Raw genomic sequence first — 20,389 nt, 5'->3', positions numbered from 1 at the left:
CTACAGCCCACCCCAAACCTTCAGAATCTAAATCTTGGCTGGGTTACCCAGGTAGGGCCTCACTAGATCACATACCCCTTTGAGAATCTACTTCCGCAGTTTCAAAGTGTGGTCTCCAAGCAGCAATACCGAGGGACACCAACCAGGACCTGGGTAAAACTTCAGTGTCTTGGGCCCCACCCCAGGTCTTCTGATTCAGAGGTTTCTGGGTATGAAGCCCAGCAGTGTGTTTTTCCAGGTGACTGATGAAGCCCAAGCTTGGAAATCACCAGCGTAACGCCGTGGCTCCCTAACGAAATCACCTGGGGAATTTTAAGAAGTCACCAACGCCTGGTCGCACCCCAGGCCCCTACACCAGATTCTTGAAGAGTCTTTCCTAAAGGTCTTAATGCAAGTACAACATACAACTAGAATTTGCTTCATGCAACTGAACTTTCCCTAAGAAATGATTCACCTCCCATAGCTTTTTGGGAAGGTGTAACTGAGAACTCAGGCCTCCAGAGACGCTGGCTTAGCTCCCCAGCGCCCTTGAACACACGCGTTTAGCTTGCTGAGCAACACGAATTCCCTCCAGGGAACAGCAGGTTCAGACAAGGCTCTGAAGACATCCTGCTGCATTTCCATCCAGCCTGACCTCAAAAGTAAACGCCAGCAGTGGGTGTAGCCACTGCCCTCACACTAAACACCTGGCTTAGCATCTGAATTTTCTTCCATTAGCTTCCTTTTTATTGTTTTCCTTCTGTCTAGTCACCCTCTAACCATAAAAGAGCTGTTAAGAGTTAACAGGGTTTTCATGGGCAAAGAATAGCACAAGGATTTAGTGTACTGTGATACAGAGTAGGGGACGCGTCACTGCAGGATGGAAAGAGCCGTGGATTAGGAAGATCTGAGTGAGAGACCTCGTAGCTGCTGTCTTTGCTGTTTTAACTGTGAAGACGTGAGGGTGGACTACAGGATTGCCAATGGTCTGTTCTGATTTTCTAAGTTAACATTTTACAAAACAGGTCACCAACTATTCTATATCATCTCTGAAAGGCTGGCAGTCACACGACAATTTATTAAGAGTTACTTTATCTTCTCAGTCTTACGCCATTCTCTAAAGTCATGGCCAGTTAACTAGGTCATATGCACACCTATCAGAAGTTCTAAGAATCAAACGACAAAGTCTGAGCCCAAAGTGCAGCGGGAGGCAGGCAGTGGTGTCCTCAAGAGACCTGGGGTGGAGAGGGGGCAGTGCTGTCTTGGCACAGTGTTCTGTTACGCTTCCTTCCACCCCTGGAGGAAATCGATGAACTGTCTTCCACGGCTTGAGGATAGAGAAGGGAACTAATGATTCTTGCTGAGTTTTACATGGCCTATCACAAATGAGAAAAAAATAAGGACAATGCAGTGAAGTTTCAAAAAGATAAAACTGTGCAATATAAAAGATACACATTTTATTTAAAATAATAGGCTTATTTGGGAAAGTTAAAAATTTACTAACGTATGATTATCTTTATTAAATATATATTTTAAATTTTACTATGTCTTACATTCTAGGAATTATTATCATCATTTTTCCAGCTACTATTTTGGTTGATGATATCCTGAGATATCCTGGGTTGTTTTTCCTTTTGCCAATTTAAAAATAGGATGTTGGTGTACTTGTGCATGTATAAAGGGTCTTTAAAATATTCATGGAAAATAAGTATTTTATATATATAGACATATTTATATACATAAATAGATCACATGAAATTAAAAATATTTTTTGCACCAAAATGCCTCATACTAACTCGCTATAACATTTCTGAACAGGATCTACTTCGAGGCACTAAGAAGAAAAAGATACCTGTTTAAAAAGAGTCCTTGTTGGAATACTATGAATTCTGTTCAAAAAGAAGAACAAACATCAAATTTGTGGGTGGAAGAACCGTGAAATTACTCACGCTTTATGAGAACTCTACGGTGATAATGCAGGGACAAGACAATATTGAAGATGAAGCCTGCAGGAGTAGGCTATCCACATCAATTTGTGAGAAAAAAAAAATCTGGCTTGTTCACGCCCTAATTGAAGAACACTTGTGATTAACAGCACTAACAGCCTACACGTAGACATCTGAATTGATTCAGCTTACACGATTCTGACTGAAAAGTTATATTGGACAAATAAGCTGACAGCGGTTGACAAAGGCAGAGCTTCAGCAGAAATTTTAAACAAGCGAGATCAAGTTCGTGAAGGGTTTCTTCCCACACTGCTTTACCAGTATGATCCTGAAGACAATGCACATTCAAAGCAGTGGCTACCACACCGCGGAAGTGTTCAGTCAAAGCAAAAGCAGATCAGTCATGAGCAGAGGTCACGGCAATAGCTTTTGGGGACGCTCAAAAAGACTTTTTGCTTATTGATTTTCTGAAGAGCCAAAGGATGACACCTTCTGCTTATTCGGAGAGAGTGCTGAGAAAGTTAGCCAAGTCTTAGTGGGAATACGCCCTGGGAAGCTTCACCAGGGTCCTCCCAAGCACAGCAATGCTCCCGTCCATTCCGTTCATCCAACAAGGGCAACGTGGCAAGAGTTCTGATGGGAGAGCATGAGGCCGCCACCTTATAGTCGGATTTGGCTCCATCTATTTCTTTTTGTTTCCTTAAGTATTTAAAGAGCGTCCATTTTTTGTTCAGGTAACGTAAAAAAGCCTACATTGACATGGTTAAATTCCCGGGATCCTAAGTTCTTTAGGGATGGACTAACTGCCTGGTATCACCACTTAGAAAAGTGTCCTGAAATTGATGGAGCCTATGTTGAGAAATAAAGTTTGTACTTTTATCTTTTAATTCAATTTTTCATGAATTTTTTTTGAAGTCTCATACATACATATGTGCATGTATGAGGAGGTGCAGATGACTGCATTCATGAATACCTACAGTGGCAAGGACTGGGAAAATCAAGGGAGCTCCTGGGGAAGAAAAAGACACATCCTCCTTTGTAGCCCTATGGGGGCCTCAATTCCAGGAGTAGGCACAGCGAGCGATCATGTTGACTGAAGGCTTCTCCTGACATGTGCTTCCTTTTGCTTTCCAGAAGGAATCCAGGTAGGATTACCTTGAGTCTATAAGCTAATTAACTTAAAATTCCACTTTCTCTTCCCTCTATAAATGAGAAAAAAATTCCTATATAAAATACCCACTGTTGGGGTGAGTGTTGTGGCACAGTGGGTTAAGCAGCCTCTCAAGATGCCGTATCCACATCAGAGTCCTGCTTTGTGTCCCAAGTCCTCTGCTTCCAAATGCAGCTTCCTACTGATGCACATCCTGGGAGGCAGGCGATGACTCAAGTGCTTGAGTCCCTGCCACCCACATGGGAGACCTGGAAGGAGTTCCTGACCCTTGGCTTGGGCTTGGCCCAGACTTAGCTGCTGCAGGCATTTCGGCAATGAACCAGCGGATGGAAAATACCTCTGTGTGTATTTGTCTCTCTCTCTCTGTGTGTTGCTCTGCTTTTCAAGTAAATGAAAATAAAGTTAACGTTAAACACACACACACACACACACACACACACAGTCTTTGGAAGCAGCTCAGGCACTGGGTGATGAACTTCTTTACTACAGAAGCATAAATCAGGCACACACTAGAAGTGTCTCATTTGGTGGCACTGCATTTGATCCGAGCCCACTGTTCCTCTTCCCTGGAGGCAAAGCTTCACTGCAGCACTCCCTCCACTGCCACTGCCACTGCCACTGCCACTCCACTGGTCCTGAAGCCGCTGAGCCTCACAGGCCACTGAATTCCATGTTTAAAACCCTTCAGACTCATCACTGCCTTGAGAATGAAACGCCAAATCCTAGGCACAGCGTACCCGTGTTCTTTCACAATGCCTCCCCAAAGCTTATCTTTTACTCCTCCCTTACTTTACAGTCAGACCAGACCTTTCCCATTCTCCACACATGGCTTTCCATAACCACTACACAGTGGACGAAGGGACAGAATACATGTTGGGCTATGGCTCATTAAATCCTAGCTTCTCCACGTTTAGTTGGGTGACCTAGGGCAAGGTATTCCAACCTCTAAGGCTCAGTTCCCTCACTCCTCGAATGGAATGGGATAAACAAAACCTTCTCACCTCTGAGGGTGTCCTGAGAAGTCAGTGAGATGAAATACATACTGCTTTCCTCATCTAACACAGTGCATAGGTTAAGTAAAATAAATGTTAGCAATTCTTGTTATTTTCCTCTTTCCAACTATCTGTACCCATGTACTCCCATGGCCAGATCTCAAAATTCTATCTATCTTTCAAAGTTCTGTTACTTTCACGTTTTCTCCCCTGAGCACTGCACCCTGAAGCTTGCTCTTCCTCCAAGTTCACCCTGCCATGACTTGTAGTTATTTGCCCATAAATTGCCTTTCAGCCTTGTGAATAGGTCTGTTTTATGCCCATTTGTCAGCTCTTGGAGAGTGGTGGCTATGGCTGCACAGACAGAATCCAGCATAAGGACTTGGAAACCAAAGGTGCTGAACAAATATTTGCTAAACTAATGATGAAGAGTTTATAGTGTTATGTTTCCTTTCCCCAAATCTAGGCCTAATGTTTCATTTCAAGCAGAAGAACACCCACTTCATTTCATTTCTGCTTTGCAAATGGAGAAATTAAAATATCAGAAAGCATTTTCATAAAATTTGAATATGATGATAGTCATCTGAATTGTGTTTACAAGATGAAAACCATTCTTCATCAAACTTCATACTGGGGACAGAAATTCTCAAATATCCTGGCTTCTAAAGGAGTAAAATATTCAAGCACATGAGGACCAAGGACCTGAATTCAAGTTCCTTCCCCTAAGACCTTCATCACGCCTCCACAAAATGAGCCAGTTTTAGAGCACTCTGCTCCTTCCATCCCCATCAGAGAAACACAGTACATCCATGGGTAGTGGACTCCAGAGACTCTCAACGCAAACTAGCCCCAACAGGAACACACCAGAGAACAGGCTCTACTCTAAGTCATGTTAGTGACTGTGTCCCTTTAGAGCTTTGGCTTGACTTCTCTCCAAAAAGCTGCTTTGGTCAACCCCCCAGAAATCCATCAAGCCGTATGGAAGCAGATACCATGGGCTGACGGAGCACAGGAGGCTGGACAAGGCAAGGCACTCAACATAAGGGCAGGTGACTACCCTGGGCTTCTGTGAATTAGCTCAAAAGAAGGCATGACTGAATGTACTACAAGGAAAAAAAGAGGCCACAAAAAACAGCTTGCCACTACCCACACAGCTCCCCATACCACCCTACTACAAAAGAACAAACGAGGGAGCACTATTTATGTTGCTTTTTCCAAGAAATCAAGATACAAGTAGTACCACTGCAAAACCATATGTGCTTTCTCCTTCCTTGGAGTAAAGCAAATCTTAATTAGGCCAGGGGTGTGTGAAGAGCTATAATTAAAACATAGCTGGAAGCTTTCTTCCCTCCTTAGGAGACAAATTCAATAACCAATGGTGGTTTCATGCATCTTTTCATTGAAAGAAGAAAATATGGGCGAGCCTCACAGCTGGGTCTGGATGACGCAATTCATGGAATGAATCATTTTAATGGCGAGAGTTGCCTTTTCCCATCTAACAACCCACTTAACCACAAATGAGATGTAACCTTTAGCATGATAAGCCTCTCCATGGTACTTTCCAGACTGCTACCAAGCATCTCAGGAAGCGAGTTCATTTATGAAACACATAAAAACATTGCCCTGGTAGCCTTTATCAGCTTTCTACCCCAAGATGTCAGAGCAACAGGATAAGGCCTTTCTGAAGGGGCTGACTGCTTTTTGTGATAAGAGCTTAGTGAGCTGTATGCTTATTACTCCCCATAAGCAGAGATGGAATGAAAGGTAATGAAAATAAAGCCTATCTACACTTGAACTCAACTGGATCACAGGACCCAAGACATTTTAAAAATAAATTTGAAAAGAGCCACACACACACACACACACACACACACACACACATCTTCTATCCACTAGTTCACTCTCCAAATCGCCACAACAGCAGGGTTTGGGACTTGGGCCAGGAGCCAGGAACTCCATCTAGGTTTCCCATGTGGACAGGAAGAACGCAAGTATGTGAGCCATCATCCGCTGCTTCCCTGGTACATTAGCAAAAAACTGGGTAGGAAGCAGAGTAGCTGCAACTTGAAGTGACTTTCCAATGTGGGACCCAGGTGTCACAAGTGATAGGCTTAAGAAGTACCTTCCCAAGGCACTTCCCTAAGTAACACCACCAAGAGGGTACAGGGTTGACATCTTTCACAGCTTTGACTGTATTTATGAGAATCCCTAAATGTGCTAAATTTGTTTTAGACTTGGTAGAAGTACATGTTTTTATTTTATTACCAACAGACATAAGAGAAGCAAAGGGAGAGAAAGAGCGAGCAAGTGAGCAAGCTGCCCTGTATCCAGTTCAATCCCCAAGGCCTGCAATGGTTGGGTCAAGCCAGGAGTCAAAAACTCAATCCAGTTTCCCCCATGAGTGTCAGGAATCCTAGTACTCGAGCTATGATCGCTGCCTCCCAGGGTCTACATTTTTAGGAAGCTAGCTGGAGTTAGGAGCTGGAGCCTGGTATCTAACCCGGTTACTAAAATGAGATACAGGCACCTTAATGGCTAAGTCAAATGCCTACTCTTATGTTTCTGTTTTCAATGAGAAAACAGAGCCTGAGAAGTGACATGGGAGGCCTGAGGCCACAGTTTCTTGGTGGTGTCACTGAGACTAGCACTCAGAAATCCTGACGTGATCCACATGAACCTAAAGCAGTAGTTCCAAGCTCCTCTGACCTTCCTAGGCTGTTTTTCAATCCTTGCTGATAGTACAATGGGGATATTCTGCACATTAAGAATTCTGTGGAAAAGTGTGGACCTTTAGCTGTATCTTTAACTTCAGCAGATGTTTGGTTTAAAATTAACTATCACTACTCCAAAATTATAGCACTTACTTCCTGTAGGATTTAGCTGGGCAATTTTGGCAGTGCCACTCTGGAACCAAGTCAAGTCAAAGCATGTGATTTTGAATTTCAAATCTTTCATGGCCAGAGCATAACGATGTCCATTAAGTAATTTCACATCCATGACCTCCGAAAGTGTTTCCTTCCCCTCCTTATGACCAGGAACACCCTTGGGTTATAGCTCAAGTCATAAGGACAGGTACTGTACACTTGAGAAGTCTTGAGAACAAAACACAAAGAAACAGCTTGTCCTCAGTCCAACCTGAAACAGGTATGTTTTGCACTTTCTCTGAACTCCAGACCCCGCCCTCCATGCTACCAGTCCTTTTCTCTCCCTGCTCAGGCCTCCCAGAACTTTCCCTTTGCCGAAAGGGATGCTAATAAGGCAATGCATATTGGTGAGTTCACCTAGAACCTGGCGTAAGATAGGTGCTGTGAGTCTTGCTGTGATTTTAGCCAAACATTTGTTTGCTATTTCTGCTTCCAATGCTTCCAGGCTGGTCACTAGGGCTGAAGTGGTGTCTGCCCAGCAGCCTTTGTATAATTTATTTTTTATTTTTTTCCAAGATTTATTTATTTATTTTTAATTTTTTGACAGGCAGAGTGGACAGTGAGAGAGAGAGACAGAGAGAAAGGTCTTCCTTTTGCCGTTGGTTCACCCTCCAATGGCCGCCGCGGCCGGAGCGCTGCGGCTGGCGCACCGCGCCGATCCGATGGCAGGAGCCAGGTACTTCTCCTGGTCTCCCATGGGGTGCAGAACCCAAGTACTTGGGCCATCCTCTGCTGCACTCCCTGGCCACAGCAGAGAGCTGGCCTGGAAGAGGGGCAACCGGGACAGAATCCGGCGCTCCGACCGGGACTAGAACCCGGTGTGCCGGTGCCACAGGGCGGAGGATTAGCCTAGTGAGCCATGGCGCCGGCCCAAGATTTATTTATTTGAAGTACAGAATTACAGAAAGAGGCAGAGATAGATAGATAGAGAGAGGTCTTCCATCCACTAGTTCATTCCTCAAATGGCCAAAACAGCCAGAGCTAAGCCTATCCAAAGCAAGGAGCCAGGAGCTTCTTCCGGGTCTCCCACGCAGGTACAGGGGCGCAAGGAGTTGGGCCATCTTCTACTGCTTTCCCAGGCCATAGCAGAGAGCTGGATCGTTAGTGGAGCAGCCAGGACTCAAACTGGCACCCATGTGGGATGTGGGTGCTTCAGGCTGAGGCTTTACCCCACTGTGCCACAGTGCCAGCTCCAGCCTTTGCATAATTTAAACAAAGGTCTCCAGCCTACTGGTGGCCCTAGCCTTGCAGAGAACTGCAGTTCAGCTGGGGATGCGTAGAGTGCCGTGCCCTCTGTTGTACCAGTTGCAAAGTCAAGTGACCAAAGGTTTACAGAGCTAGTTTACAGCAGTGAGGCTTGGCTTTGGACCAAGCCCAAACCCTCCTCTCCCTTGCCCTGGATGTGGGTGAGCAGGAGGGGAGGAGTGTCTCAGTTGCATCCTTCTCTCTCTCCTCAATTTGAGTCATAGGTACACTAGGGGGCAGGCAAGTAACCCTTCCTTCTCTGAGAGCAGCCTCCTTGTAGGTCAGAAATTGCATTCGTAAGGGAACTAAGAAGTGTTTTATGCAACAGATTGGCCTTTCTTTTATTTATGAATCTCACACCAGCTATTTCAACTTCTCTGTACCTCTGCTAAATGGGAAAGGGAAGATTAAATGGGAAAAAGAACAAGCATCTTTTTCACAGGATTTTGGTAAACAAAGTAATTTTGAAAATAAAATTCAATAATTGGTTGCTAGAGAGCTTAAGTGTTTTCTGAATCCTATTTTCCCACAATGACATATCTATTTTGGGAAAGCTTGAAGGGAAAGAAAAACAAGGAGGCAGTGTAGAATGCAGTGTTTCCAAAGCAACTGCTCTTGTGACTCCGTCAGAGGACCTGCAAAGCCAGGGCCCGGGAGGGGCGCAGCAGGTGCCGGGGCACGGGCTCCCACAGCCCCACAGTTATGAAGAGGTTAGAAAGCACAGGCACAACAGCCAACCCATCAAGTGCTTGCTTCCCTTCATTTTTCCAATAATGAAACATCAGAAACCTTCAAAAGAGGATTCAAAGTAAAAAACAAACTGATTTCTGGTCCTGGTCATGAGGCAAACTGAACAAAAGCAAAACCAGTCTCCGACCATCAACACAGAAATGCTACATAAAACATACCAGACAATGCCAACACCATCGAGGACAACTTAGGTGAGGCTTTTCTGCCTTCCCTAGAAGTATTCTTCAGAAAAGAAGAAACCAGTTTGCATTCAAATCCTTTCAAAATCTTCTTTTTATTTGGGGAAGAGTCATTTACCTGAGATGATTCGAGCAATACTAGTTCGGGATGCATACATAGAATACTCAACAAACCTCCGTTTTTATGTTAAAGAAATTTAAATTTAGAATTAATTATTTCATAGGCATGACCTCCCAGATAGAGAAGCAAGTACATTTTTAAAAGTAATTCTGCAAATGTTTGAGATTGTCCAGTGTTTCCATATTATGGAATTAAAAAAAGTGAGAAACCCTCCGGAATAAAAGATATGCTGTTATTTATACTAAATCTTCAACATCTGTGTGAAACAGCACACACTACACAAAACTAAAGCATCTATCAGTGGATTAGAAGAATGCAATCATTGTCAAGTATTTGGAAAGAAAAAGATTACCTACAAATGAACAAAAGTAAGACTGCTACAGATTTCTCTGGGATAAATCTTCAAAGTGCTAAGAAAAAAAAAAAAACAACCCTGTCAATCTAGAATTGTATGCCCTGCTAAAATATTTTTCAAGTGGAAAGGCGAATAAAATGGTGCCCAAACAAGGACTAAGTGTTTGCCTCTCAGAGAAAGAACCGCTTTTCAGAGGAAGAAAACAACTGAAACTCAAAGTAAAGAATGGATTTCACAGAACAGCAGTGAGTGAAGAAAATCAGTTATGCAACTGACTACAGCAATGACAATTGTTTAGGACCTTGAAAAAAAAGGTGGAATTAAACTCCTGATAATAGTAACACAGAAGATGGGGGAACGGAACTGAAAATTTCTAATCTTCTCAATCTTCTTCCTTGTATTGTTGAACAGAAATACTCGCTGACCTTGGACTTTTAGTCATGGATGCATGTTAAAGGTAAATGGGTAGGGGCCAGCGCTGTGGTATAGCGGGTAAAGCCGCCACCTGCAATGTCAGCATCCCATATGGCACCAGTTTGAGTCCTGGCTGCGCCGCTTCTGATTCAGCTCTCTGCTATGGCCTGGGAAAGCAGTAGAAGATGGCCCAACTCCTTGGGCTTCGTACCCGTGTGGGAGACTCGGAAGAAGCTCCTGGCTCCTGGCTTCGGATCAGCACAACTCTGGCCGTTGCAGCCATTTGGGGAGGGAACCAGCGGATGGAAGACCTCTCTCTCTCTCTTTCTCTCTCTGCTTCTGCATCTCTGTAACTCTGCCTTTCAAATAATAAATAAATAAATCTTAAAAAAAAAAAAAAGGCAAATGGGTAACCACTCAAATTGACTCAAGTTGTAACTTTCAAATCAATAAAAGGAAGAAAGAAATAATGAACATAAAAATTCCACAGAAAGCAGCAAAGGAAGAGAAAAGGACAAAGAAAAAACATATACACAAAAAATGAATTTATGCTAATCAGATTCATCTATCAACCTAATTTTTCCCCAAAATTACATTTTGCATGTTTTGAATATTAGAAAGATAATTTTCTTACACTATTCACAACATACAGTTCTAACTGCAAGGTAAGAAAATACAGACATTAAAAAAAATCATCTCATTAGTAACTATGACTTATCTCTGACTGCTAAATAACAGACAATCACGGCTCTGGCATTTGCTTTCTATACTGATGCTCAGGATACATCTGGTGGAGCAATCAGCCAGGGTGACAATGATGTGGAAGAGACTGCGTCATTACAGGCATCTTGACCTGGAGTCGGGTGGGGTAAGGGACACAGTGTAGTGCTACGGAGCACATTCCAGGGGCATTGTCAGTGAACGGAATGTGTTCCTCGGGTACCACGGGGAGGTCAAGGAGAGCTAAAGAAAAAAAAAATCATGGTCCTAGCACAGACAGCTTCACAGGGTCACTGCCTCCTCCGCGGAGATCTCTTAGATGGGATGGTGACTGCCAGAGGAGAGCTCATGTCTGCAAGGAAGAGGCCCAGAAGAAAGAAGCCTGGAGCAGGTGGGGTGCAGGGAGAGCTAGGCAGAATGATCGGGCTAAGCAAGCCCAGAGTGGCTCTGCTAGAGAAAGGAGCCAGCAGTCCTTTCAATGCAGTGTTCCTGGGAGGGTTCAAAGGCACATGCACCGTGCAACACTGACCCTGCTCAGCCTCCAGCTGCTGCTGAGTCCACGCATCAGCCTGCGAGGCACAGGCTGATCAGCAGGGATGTTCCCTTTTGGACTGTAACAAACGACCCAATTAGTCCTGCCTAGGGTCTGAGAGGTCAGAAGCAGAGGGAGGGAGAGAGCAAAGGCACCAAAGTGGCTTCACATCAGGACACAGCAGCCGCCTGCAGGGAGGGACACTGTATAATTCTCTAATAGCCCTTAGAAGTGGCTCTGACAGCTCGCTGGGCCGGCCTGGAGAAACCCGGGTCTGACCCAGTATGTAGACACCACAGGAAGAGGGAAGGCAAGTTTGGCACCAGGCCAGCATGGGCTCTCACTTTGGGACCTTGGGACTAAGGGGTAACATGAAAAAAATGGATGAGCTTCCATTCAGATGAAATATGCCTTAAATCTCAGGGGTGGGAGGAAGGCACGCCAGACTGTCACGCTTGCTACGATGGCGCAGTTTTACAAGGCTGCAGGACTACTGTGAACTAAGTGGCTCCTCCTTCAGGACTTGGAATTTTACTTCTGAAGCTTTGTTTTGGATTGCGATGTTAGACAACATCTCACGTAAAAAGCAAAAGCAAAGAGGCCAGCTGTCAAGTTCTATACTTTCAAATGAAACATACCACTGTTCAAATAAATTAATGAAATATCAGAAGCAACATCTCTTCTCTCCGTTTAGTTTTTTTTCCCCCCACCAAATGTAAAGACCGAATAGGTCTATATTCTTTTTGTATTTTAAACTTAGCTTCACAGTTTTAAAACGGGAATTATTTTCCTTCCAGTAATCTTAAAGTTTCCGTGACTCCTCTTTCATTTCCTCTTTACCTCTCTTCTTTCAAGACTTCTTGTTTCCTTTAAGCTACAGATAATTTTACATTTATGAACCCAGAACTTGCCAAGGCAGCTGGGAATTCATGCCACAGAACTGAATAAACAAATACTAATGACTGCTTATTTACTTTAAAAAGGCTTTGCAGATGCAAATATGTAGATAAGTGAGATGGTAAAGAAAGGCTGTGTGACCTCAGAGAAACTGCTCCAACTCTTAGAACATTTTTCTGAAAGGAGGGCCCAACTGGGCTTCCAAATCTCTCCAGTCCTTTCTGCTGTGAAACTCCACGGCTGCCCTTCTGCTCCTTACTGTTTTCATAGGGGAGAAACGCTAAGTAGGAAGAGAAAAACCTGTAGGTAAAATGAAACCCAAAACTTGACAAAGGATACATTACAATGGTATTGCGGATGGGATTAGGTAAGTATGGGAAAAGGACAGACAAAAGTTAAGTGTAAAGATTATCAACTTCAAATCTAGGGCTTATTTTCAATTCAAGCATATCTTATGTAGATATATTTTTATAAATCTGATTTAATTTAAGGAACTACTGCCCAGTATCTCTTGCCCCTCTATGAATTCTAAATTGTGAGTTTTAAATGTGTTATTGTCCTCCTCTGTATCTCTATATCCATGCTTAGACTTGTTCAAATTCTTCGATTGTGTCAGAGGAAAATCTATACTTTCTATCACAGTGTGTTCAGAATCCCAAATTCTACTTGGACACACACAGCAACAGTTTCTACAGCAATTTTCTTCCCAGGGAAGCACCCAATGAAGACAGGTTAAATTATGAAGTCACATCATGACCTCTAGGGCTGGACAAACACATAAAGTAGATGCTTGAGTTCACAAAGATTTAATCATCTTATTTTTTTTCTCTAAAATACTGCTATGTGAAACAATAAACGCTACAAAAGCTATCTTAAAGTAAAGGCTCTATCATTTATCAATTATGGTAGAGTAAACAGTTCGTTCTGAAAAAACTGACAACTTGCTGTGGTTTTGTCCCTTGAGCACTGAGAGCTGTACCCAGGAGCCACTCCTACGTACTTCCCCTGCCTCCAGTCCTGCAATCTCCATCCTGGAGTCTAATTAAACTGCCTTCATTCTAGAATAGGACAGAAAAAAAGCAAAAAAAAGGAGTTGTAAGCATTTCCTGGAGTGTCAAGCATAACAGCAACACTAGCAGTATCTATGATCTAGTCACAAAATCCGTACCTTGCTTATGAACGACACATCGAAGAATCGATTGATGATCAGATACAGCACTTCCACAGCCCATGTATGACCACACGTAGGCTGAGGCTGATGGAGAACTCATTTCTAACTCTAAACACTAATTTCAAGATTTACATTGCCTCCCCGGGATCCCAACCCTCTTCTTTCCTACTGCTTGGAGAATGAAAGCCATAATAAAAGGTTAAAAACCTAGGAATGCTTGAACATGTCTGTTTTATGTATGCTTAATCCTCTCCCCCTTCCCCACCCCAGAGATTTAGCATCAGGTCTGTGTCGTAAGCTGGAAAAGCATACAGTCCTTCCACCAAAAATGTGCACAAACTGTACTTAACGCTGGAGAGCACAGCCCTCCCCACTCTTAACTTTCAGGGCTATATTATAACTCCCTGCAAAACAGAGAGAACCCAGGTGTTGATTCCAGTTTGTCTTTCATTTCTCAAGCTATGACATTTGCCCCAAGGATCACCAATCTCACTTTCACATTCCATTCACGTAGAAGAAATGGTTAAGGCCTAAACTCACACAGACCACTCTAAACCTAACAGGGTTCTCAATGCCCACTCACTTTTCTTAGTTTTTAAAAAATAAACTTGTGAGGTACAATAAGTTTCCAGATCAGGACAGAAACTGACTTGCCACAAAATGTACCAAACACAAGTACCCTCCTCCTTCCACTCCAAACAAAAAGAAAGCATTAATTAAATGCTTAATGACAAAATACTGGCACATCTGTTTTCCCCACTCATTTTCCATTCTGCATTCTGCATGCATGACAGAGAATTCTGGGAAGATTTATTTTAATTGTGAACATCATCTATTTTTTTTTTTTTTTTTTTTTTTTTTTTTGACAGGCAGAGTGGACAGTGAGAGAGAGACAGAGAGAGAAAGGTCTTCCTTTTGCCGTTGGTTCACCCTCCAATGGCCGCCGCTGCAGCCGGCGCACCGCGCTGATCCTGGCAGGAGCCAGGAGCCAGGTGCTTTTCCTGGTCTCCCATGGGGTGCAGGGCCCAAGCACCTGGGCCATCCTCCACTGCACTCCCTGGCCATAGCAGAGAGCTGGCCTGGAAGAGGGGCAACCGGGACAGAATCCAGCGCCCCAACCGGGACTAGAACCCGGTGTGCCGGCGCCGCAAGGCGGAGGATTAGCCTATTGAGCCACGGCGCCGGCTCTGTGAACATCATCTATAACATAATAACTGAAGAATCCACAGCAGAGGCTGTGTTTCAGATATTCTAGAAGACGTGTACAGACCACCGTGGCATTTCAAACATCAGTCTGGAAAAGCTCTCAAAATGCATTCACATATTTGCTCACACAACTGTCCCCTCAGCCCAAGCAGCTGCCTTTCCTTATTTAGAAATACAAAGCAGGAAAGTGCTATGAGTACATCCAAGTGCAGCCACTGACCTACCTCACAGAACATATACAGAGACAGCAATGTGAGTCCAAGGTTATACACCACTAAAATGCCCCGGCAAGAGAATGGCTGTCTGTTCTTCATGTATTTGGGTCCCAGCCATACAATTAGTAAATATATGATAGAGCAGACCAACGTGGGTATGTAATTGTCCAGAAGGAACCATCCTTTTACTCTAGTATCTGAAAAATAGTACAAGAAAAAGTCATAGTGATTAACAACGTAGATACAACAATAACCACAACCACAATGTGTCAAGCATTTTAAACATTTCTCTAACCAATATTGTATAAAAAGTCACCTAACATTAATGTCCCAACAAAGCAACAAGAGGCAGCACGCATTTTTAATAAACATCAAACAAGGTGAAGCCCCTTGTCATGTGATCTGAATAGAAATGTATATTCTTTAATGTCTTTTTTAAAAGATTTATTTATTTATTTGAAAGTCAGAGCCACACAGAGAGAGAAGGAGAGACAAAGAAAGAGAGAGAGAGGTCTTCCAACAGCCGGTTAACTCCCTAGTGGGCTGCAATGGCCGGAACTGCACCGGTCTGAAGCCAGGAGCTTCTTCCGGGTCTCCCATGCGGGTGCAGAGGCCAAAGGACTTGGAGCATCCTCCACTGCTTTTCCAGGCCATAGCAGAGAGCTGGATTGGAAGTGGAGTAGCTGGGACTGGAACCAGTGCCTATATGGGATGCTGGCATTGCAGGCAGCGGCTCTACCCTCTATGCCACAGCACCTGCCCCTCTTCATGATTTTTGCTAAGCAAAATAATTATAATGAAAATATCATTTCCAAAGAATTTAAAAGAAAACCAGAAAGCAAAATTTCCCATTCACTGGCTTTATTATTAACCAGATGTATTGAGTTCTGCACACAGTATTGAAACCCAAAGAATGCCAGCTGTCAACTCGGATGTCCATGGCCTCAGTGGCCCATCAATATGTCTGCCTAGCATGTGCAGATGCCAAGAAAATGTGTTGCTGAACCAGGTCAATGACAGTGACCCTCACTAGAAAGGTAGCATCGGCTGGTGCCGCGGCTCAATAGGCTAATCTTCCACCTGTGGCGCCGGCATCCTGGGTTCTATTCCCGGTCAGGGCTCCAGATTCTGTCCTGGTTGCTCCTCTTCCAGTCCAGTTCTCTGCTGTGGCCCAGGAGTGCAGTGGAGGATGGCCTAAGTCCTTGGGCCCTGCACCCGCATGGGAGACCAAGAGAAGCACCTGGCTCCTGACTTCGGATCAGCGCGGTGCGCTGGCCGCAGCACGCTGGCTGCAGTGGCCATTGAGGGGTGAACCAATGGAAAAAGGAAGACCTTTCTCTCTGTCTCTCTCACTATCCACTCTGAGAAAGAAAGAGAGAGAGAGAGAGAGAGAGAGAGAGAGAGAAAGAGAAAGAAAAAAAGAAAGAGAGAGAGAAAGGTAGCATCTGCTGTGTTCTAATGGTCAACATTAGAGGTTCTAATGGCCTCTAATGGAGGGGACAAGGATTAAAAAAATCACAAAGGTGAAGGGCCAGCACCGTGGTGTAGTGGATAAAGCCACCGCTTGCAATGCTGGCATCCCATATGGGCGCTGGTTTGAGTCCCAGCTGCTCCACTTCTGATCCAGCTCTCTGCTATGGCCTGAGAAAGCAGAAGATGGACCAAGTGCTTGGGTCCCTGCACCTGTGTGGGAGATCGGAAGAAGTTCCTGGCTCCTGGCATCAGATTGGTGAAGCTCTGGCCATTGCAGCCAATTGGGGAGTGAACCAGCGGATGAAAGACCTCTCTTTCTCTCTCTCTTTCTGCCTCTCCTTTTCTCTCTGTGCAACTCTGATTTTCAAATAAAATAAAATAAATCTTTAAAAAAAATGTTCTATCAGAAAGGACTGTTTAAAACTACGTAACAAGAAACAGTTTTAAACAGTCCCTTGTGAAAGAAGACGTCCCTTGATTCAAGAGACCACAGGTGTAACAGATTCTCTCCATCCCTGCCCTGCCCTGCCCTGCCCTGCCTTCAGTTCCTTTCCCAGAGTGGCAGGGATGAAAAGGGAAAGGAAGCCCAGGCTCCACTAGCTGCCAGCAGACAGCCGGCCCTCTCCCTGGATGGTAATCAGCTCAGCCAGATTCCCAGATGGTGTGTGTCTCTGGAGAGATTCAACTTCATCCTCTGGCCTGACCCAGAGCCGCCTCTGCAGCACATGCCCCTTTGCGTTCTGCTGTGAAGACTTCCCCAAGCCTGCAGCTCCTACATTTCCTCCTGGCCAAGGCCTCCTACCCTGGAGTGCAAAGGCACCTACAGGACCTCCCTCCTGCATCTTTGAAGGAGTAGCAACAGCTAATAGGAAGCGTTCTGTCCTTTTTTGACCCCCTAGCTGGATCATCTTGCTATTGTTCTAGCACTTTTCCTCCCAATCTCAGTGTGTCCTCATGGGCAACTGACTTCCTTCCCCCTCTCATGGCTTGCTTTCTTTGGCTTCAGAGGGAGATGCGCCCCCCACCCTATACTCTCCCCATTAGGAGTGTTAGTAGGGTAGAAGGTGTTATTGTCAGGTCTGTGGAACTGGGGACTCACATGAGCCCTTTAGGCAAGTGGCTGGGCCCCCTTGTGGATTCTTTTAATTTGAGAAGCTAAGAGATAGAGAGAGAAAGAGACAGACAGAGACAAATGCAGAGAGCGAATGATTTACTTCCCCAAATGCCCACAACGGCCTGGAGCAGGTCAGGCCAAAGCTAGGAGCCAGGAACTCAATCCAGGTCTCCCACTTGAGTGGTAGCGACTTTTGAACCACAACCTGCTGCCTCGCAGTGTCTGTACTGGCAGGAAGCTGAAATCAGGAGGTGAAGCTGAGAATCAAACCCAGGTGAAGATGGGAACTGTCCATCTCAACCACTGGGCCAAACGCTTACCCCTGCTGGGTACTCTCAATACCTTTTGTTCTCAGCTCTTGGCCTTGGGCTGTTGATTTTGATAAAACAAGTTTACTGTTTTACCATTTACAGTTGAATCCTGTCCCTTACATCTGAAGTTAGATATCCTTTCTCAACACAAGCTCACCTAGATGGATCTAACTCATTCTTTTCAACTAGCTGTGCCCTCATCACTTAACCTGTGCCGTATCAACGGGCGTTAGATGATTTCCAGCCCCGTAACAATGCTGCACTGACCATCTTGGTATGCTGCTTTACATAATGCATCAAGGTTCTTGGTAGAATAGTCTTTGCAGCACAACAGCTGGGCCAAAGGGCATGCACATTTTAATGCCAACAGAACGCTCCACAGAAGGCTCTAGAGAGCCTGGACCAATTTAGACTCTATTACCATAGACAGCATCAAATACTATTTCATCTCAGCTACACTAACAGATGAAGTTTACTTTTAAATATATTTTTTTTAAAACGGGTGAAACATCTTTTCAACTGTTTTAAAAGTCATTTGTAGCTTTTCTGTGAACCTATTTCTTTACAGAAAAGAAATTATGGATGACATTAAAGAAGCAATATGGAGCTGATTTACTTACTAAAAGATAACAAAAGATACAGAGACAGGACAATTGAGTTCAGATGCATACATTTCCCCAGTGACATGACCCAAAGTGAAAGGCCATTTTAAAAGTCTTAACAATTGTAGTAAGGGAGAGGCTTAAACTCCTAGAGCAGCAGTGCATTTTGGAAGCCAATTTTGCTCAGAGAGTCACAAGAATAGAGAAAAGCATTCCGATGATAATGGCGAGATCTGCGTCATGTCATAACTGGATCTCCAGCGGAAGTCAGCAGAGGGCCACCACAGCAGCTGGGTCTCTGTCCCAGGAGCCCAGGGACACTCACAACTTCAGCAACTGTCAGGACTGTGTCATGGCCCTTGCTATCTGGGACAAAGTTTTTCTCTTACCACAGAAAATGCTAACCTTTTCTAGAACCTCCTCATGTAATATTTATAAATGGCTATAATGAGGACGGGGCAGGAGGGCTGCAGAAGGTAATCAAAACCAAAACCACCTTACCTCGGGGACCTAGCAATGCCTTGAAATAGGTACTAAGTGATGCATCAAAATGTTCCATTTTAAAACCTATTAGAAAAAAAAAAGACATTGATTAGTGCTTACTCAAATGGCTTTTCAAAAGTATTTTTTCATCAAAGAATAAATTCTTTTCAAAGAATATGCTACAAACAAGGTAAAAGTTCTTCATGTTAAAATAAACAAAGTTAACTCTCAAAAGTAACTTCTGTGCTAGTTCTAACTTGAAAATCAAAAGGAAAGGCACAGTCCCATGGATTCACTTTATGAATGAAGTGCCAGTTTTCTGAACTTCTATTCTTGGTTCCATAAAAATTCTCTGGGTGAAGCTGAAATCTCAGTGGAGAGAAGAGTGGAATTGGACTGAAAAGTGGCAGACAGAAGACAGCCCCAGCTGGGCAAGAACTGAGACTTGTAAGACAACAAGACAGGAAGAGCCAGAACACGGAATGGAATGCCACAGTGAAAAGACAATTTCCTCTGCATGTTACTTTTATTACTGTGTTGAAATACTTGATGTACACAAATTTTCAAATATTAAAAATACCAAAAAAAAAAGAGGCAGAAATCTTATCACTTCCATCCATCCATAATCCATCAACTCCGCAGTCAGAAGGAACACAATGGTAATAGTTTTTGGGTGTGTTTCCAAATATGTTTCCTCTTTTGGGCACAAAAGAGGTTATACTAAATGCTTCTTACAACTGTCAGCTGAAACCCATTAACAGATGATCAAGCCAACTTAGCATACAGAATCATAGTGCTTTGTGCTTAGTATGAATGAATAAATACTGTTATCAAACTTTGGTTTTCTTGCACAACTGAAGCTGGCACATGATCAAGTAGCTCCATGGTGGACTCTGTAAGACAACTAGGCTTTGAAACCCATTTTTTCCCACTTACTAGCAATGTGACCTTGAAGAAGTTATTTAACCTCCTATCTATAAAATGGGGAAAACAGCAAAGTAACTGCGCCTCTATGTTTAGGAAGATAAATTATATTAGACAATTAAGGCCGTTAGAGCAGTACCTGGCATATAGCAAACTCTCAATGACTTTTTAGTACTGTCTGCAGGCGCAGGACCAATGCCATGAATGCTGTCAACCTTCCCTGGCTGTTCCCCAGTCCCTGTCCACTAAATGCCTTCAGTGAGACCCCAATCATTATCACAACTCAAGGGGTCCTCTGTCAAGTCCTAGCACACCTCTAGGGGGAGAAAACAAAAGGTGAGGAGGAGTTTATAACATCTCAAGAGAGGGATCTGTCAGCAAGAGACATTATTTCAACAGGAAAGGCCAAATGAATTTACTTATTAAATATGCAAACATCAAATACTTACTATATACAAAGGGTTGCTAAATAGGGAGGGTCAATCAAAGAAGCATACCTGGCAACCTGTAACAGGTGAGACATTCATAATAGAGATGAAGACAGATGCAATAAACCCAAAGCAAAATCCAGGTTGAAGAGGCTGGCATTGTGGCGTGTGGCGTGTTAAGCCACAACCTACAGCACTGGCATCCCATATGGCCGCCAGTTTCTGTCCCGGCTGCTC

The 20,389-nt window shown here is 43.9% G+C and overlaps 1 protein-coding gene across 3 annotated transcripts in view; it reads right to left on the bottom strand.

Moving 5' to 3' along the window:
• The window catches only part of ELOVL5 (ELOVL fatty acid elongase 5), an 83,539-nt gene that overhangs the window by 11,786 nt on the left and 51,364 nt on the right, over positions 1-20,389 (bottom strand). For 2 of the 3 annotated variants that reach the window (XM_002714509.6, XM_070073990.2), the window contains exons 2-3: positions 18,819-18,884; positions 14,827-15,014 (exon numbers count right to left, since the gene is read on the bottom strand). In XM_002714509.6, the coding sequence (XP_002714555.1) occupies positions 14,827-15,014; positions 18,819-18,876 (246 nt within the window). In that variant the 5' untranslated portion in view covers positions 18,877-18,884. Of the gene's footprint in view, positions 1-75; positions 1,222-14,826; positions 15,015-18,818; positions 18,885-20,389 lie in introns of those variants that run through there. The other variant, XM_089333147.1, reaches the window with a different exon arrangement.

This window comes from Oryctolagus cuniculus, chromosome 5 (assembly GCF_051225735.1).
Source record: "Oryctolagus cuniculus isolate XC-2025 breed Fujian yellow rabbit chromosome 5, ASM5122573v1, whole genome shotgun sequence".
NCBI classification, from domain to species: domain Eukaryota; kingdom Metazoa; phylum Chordata; class Mammalia; order Lagomorpha; family Leporidae; genus Oryctolagus; species Oryctolagus cuniculus.
Note: the sequence above shows the minus strand (reverse complement) of the source record. Positions and strands in the feature narration are given on the sequence as shown.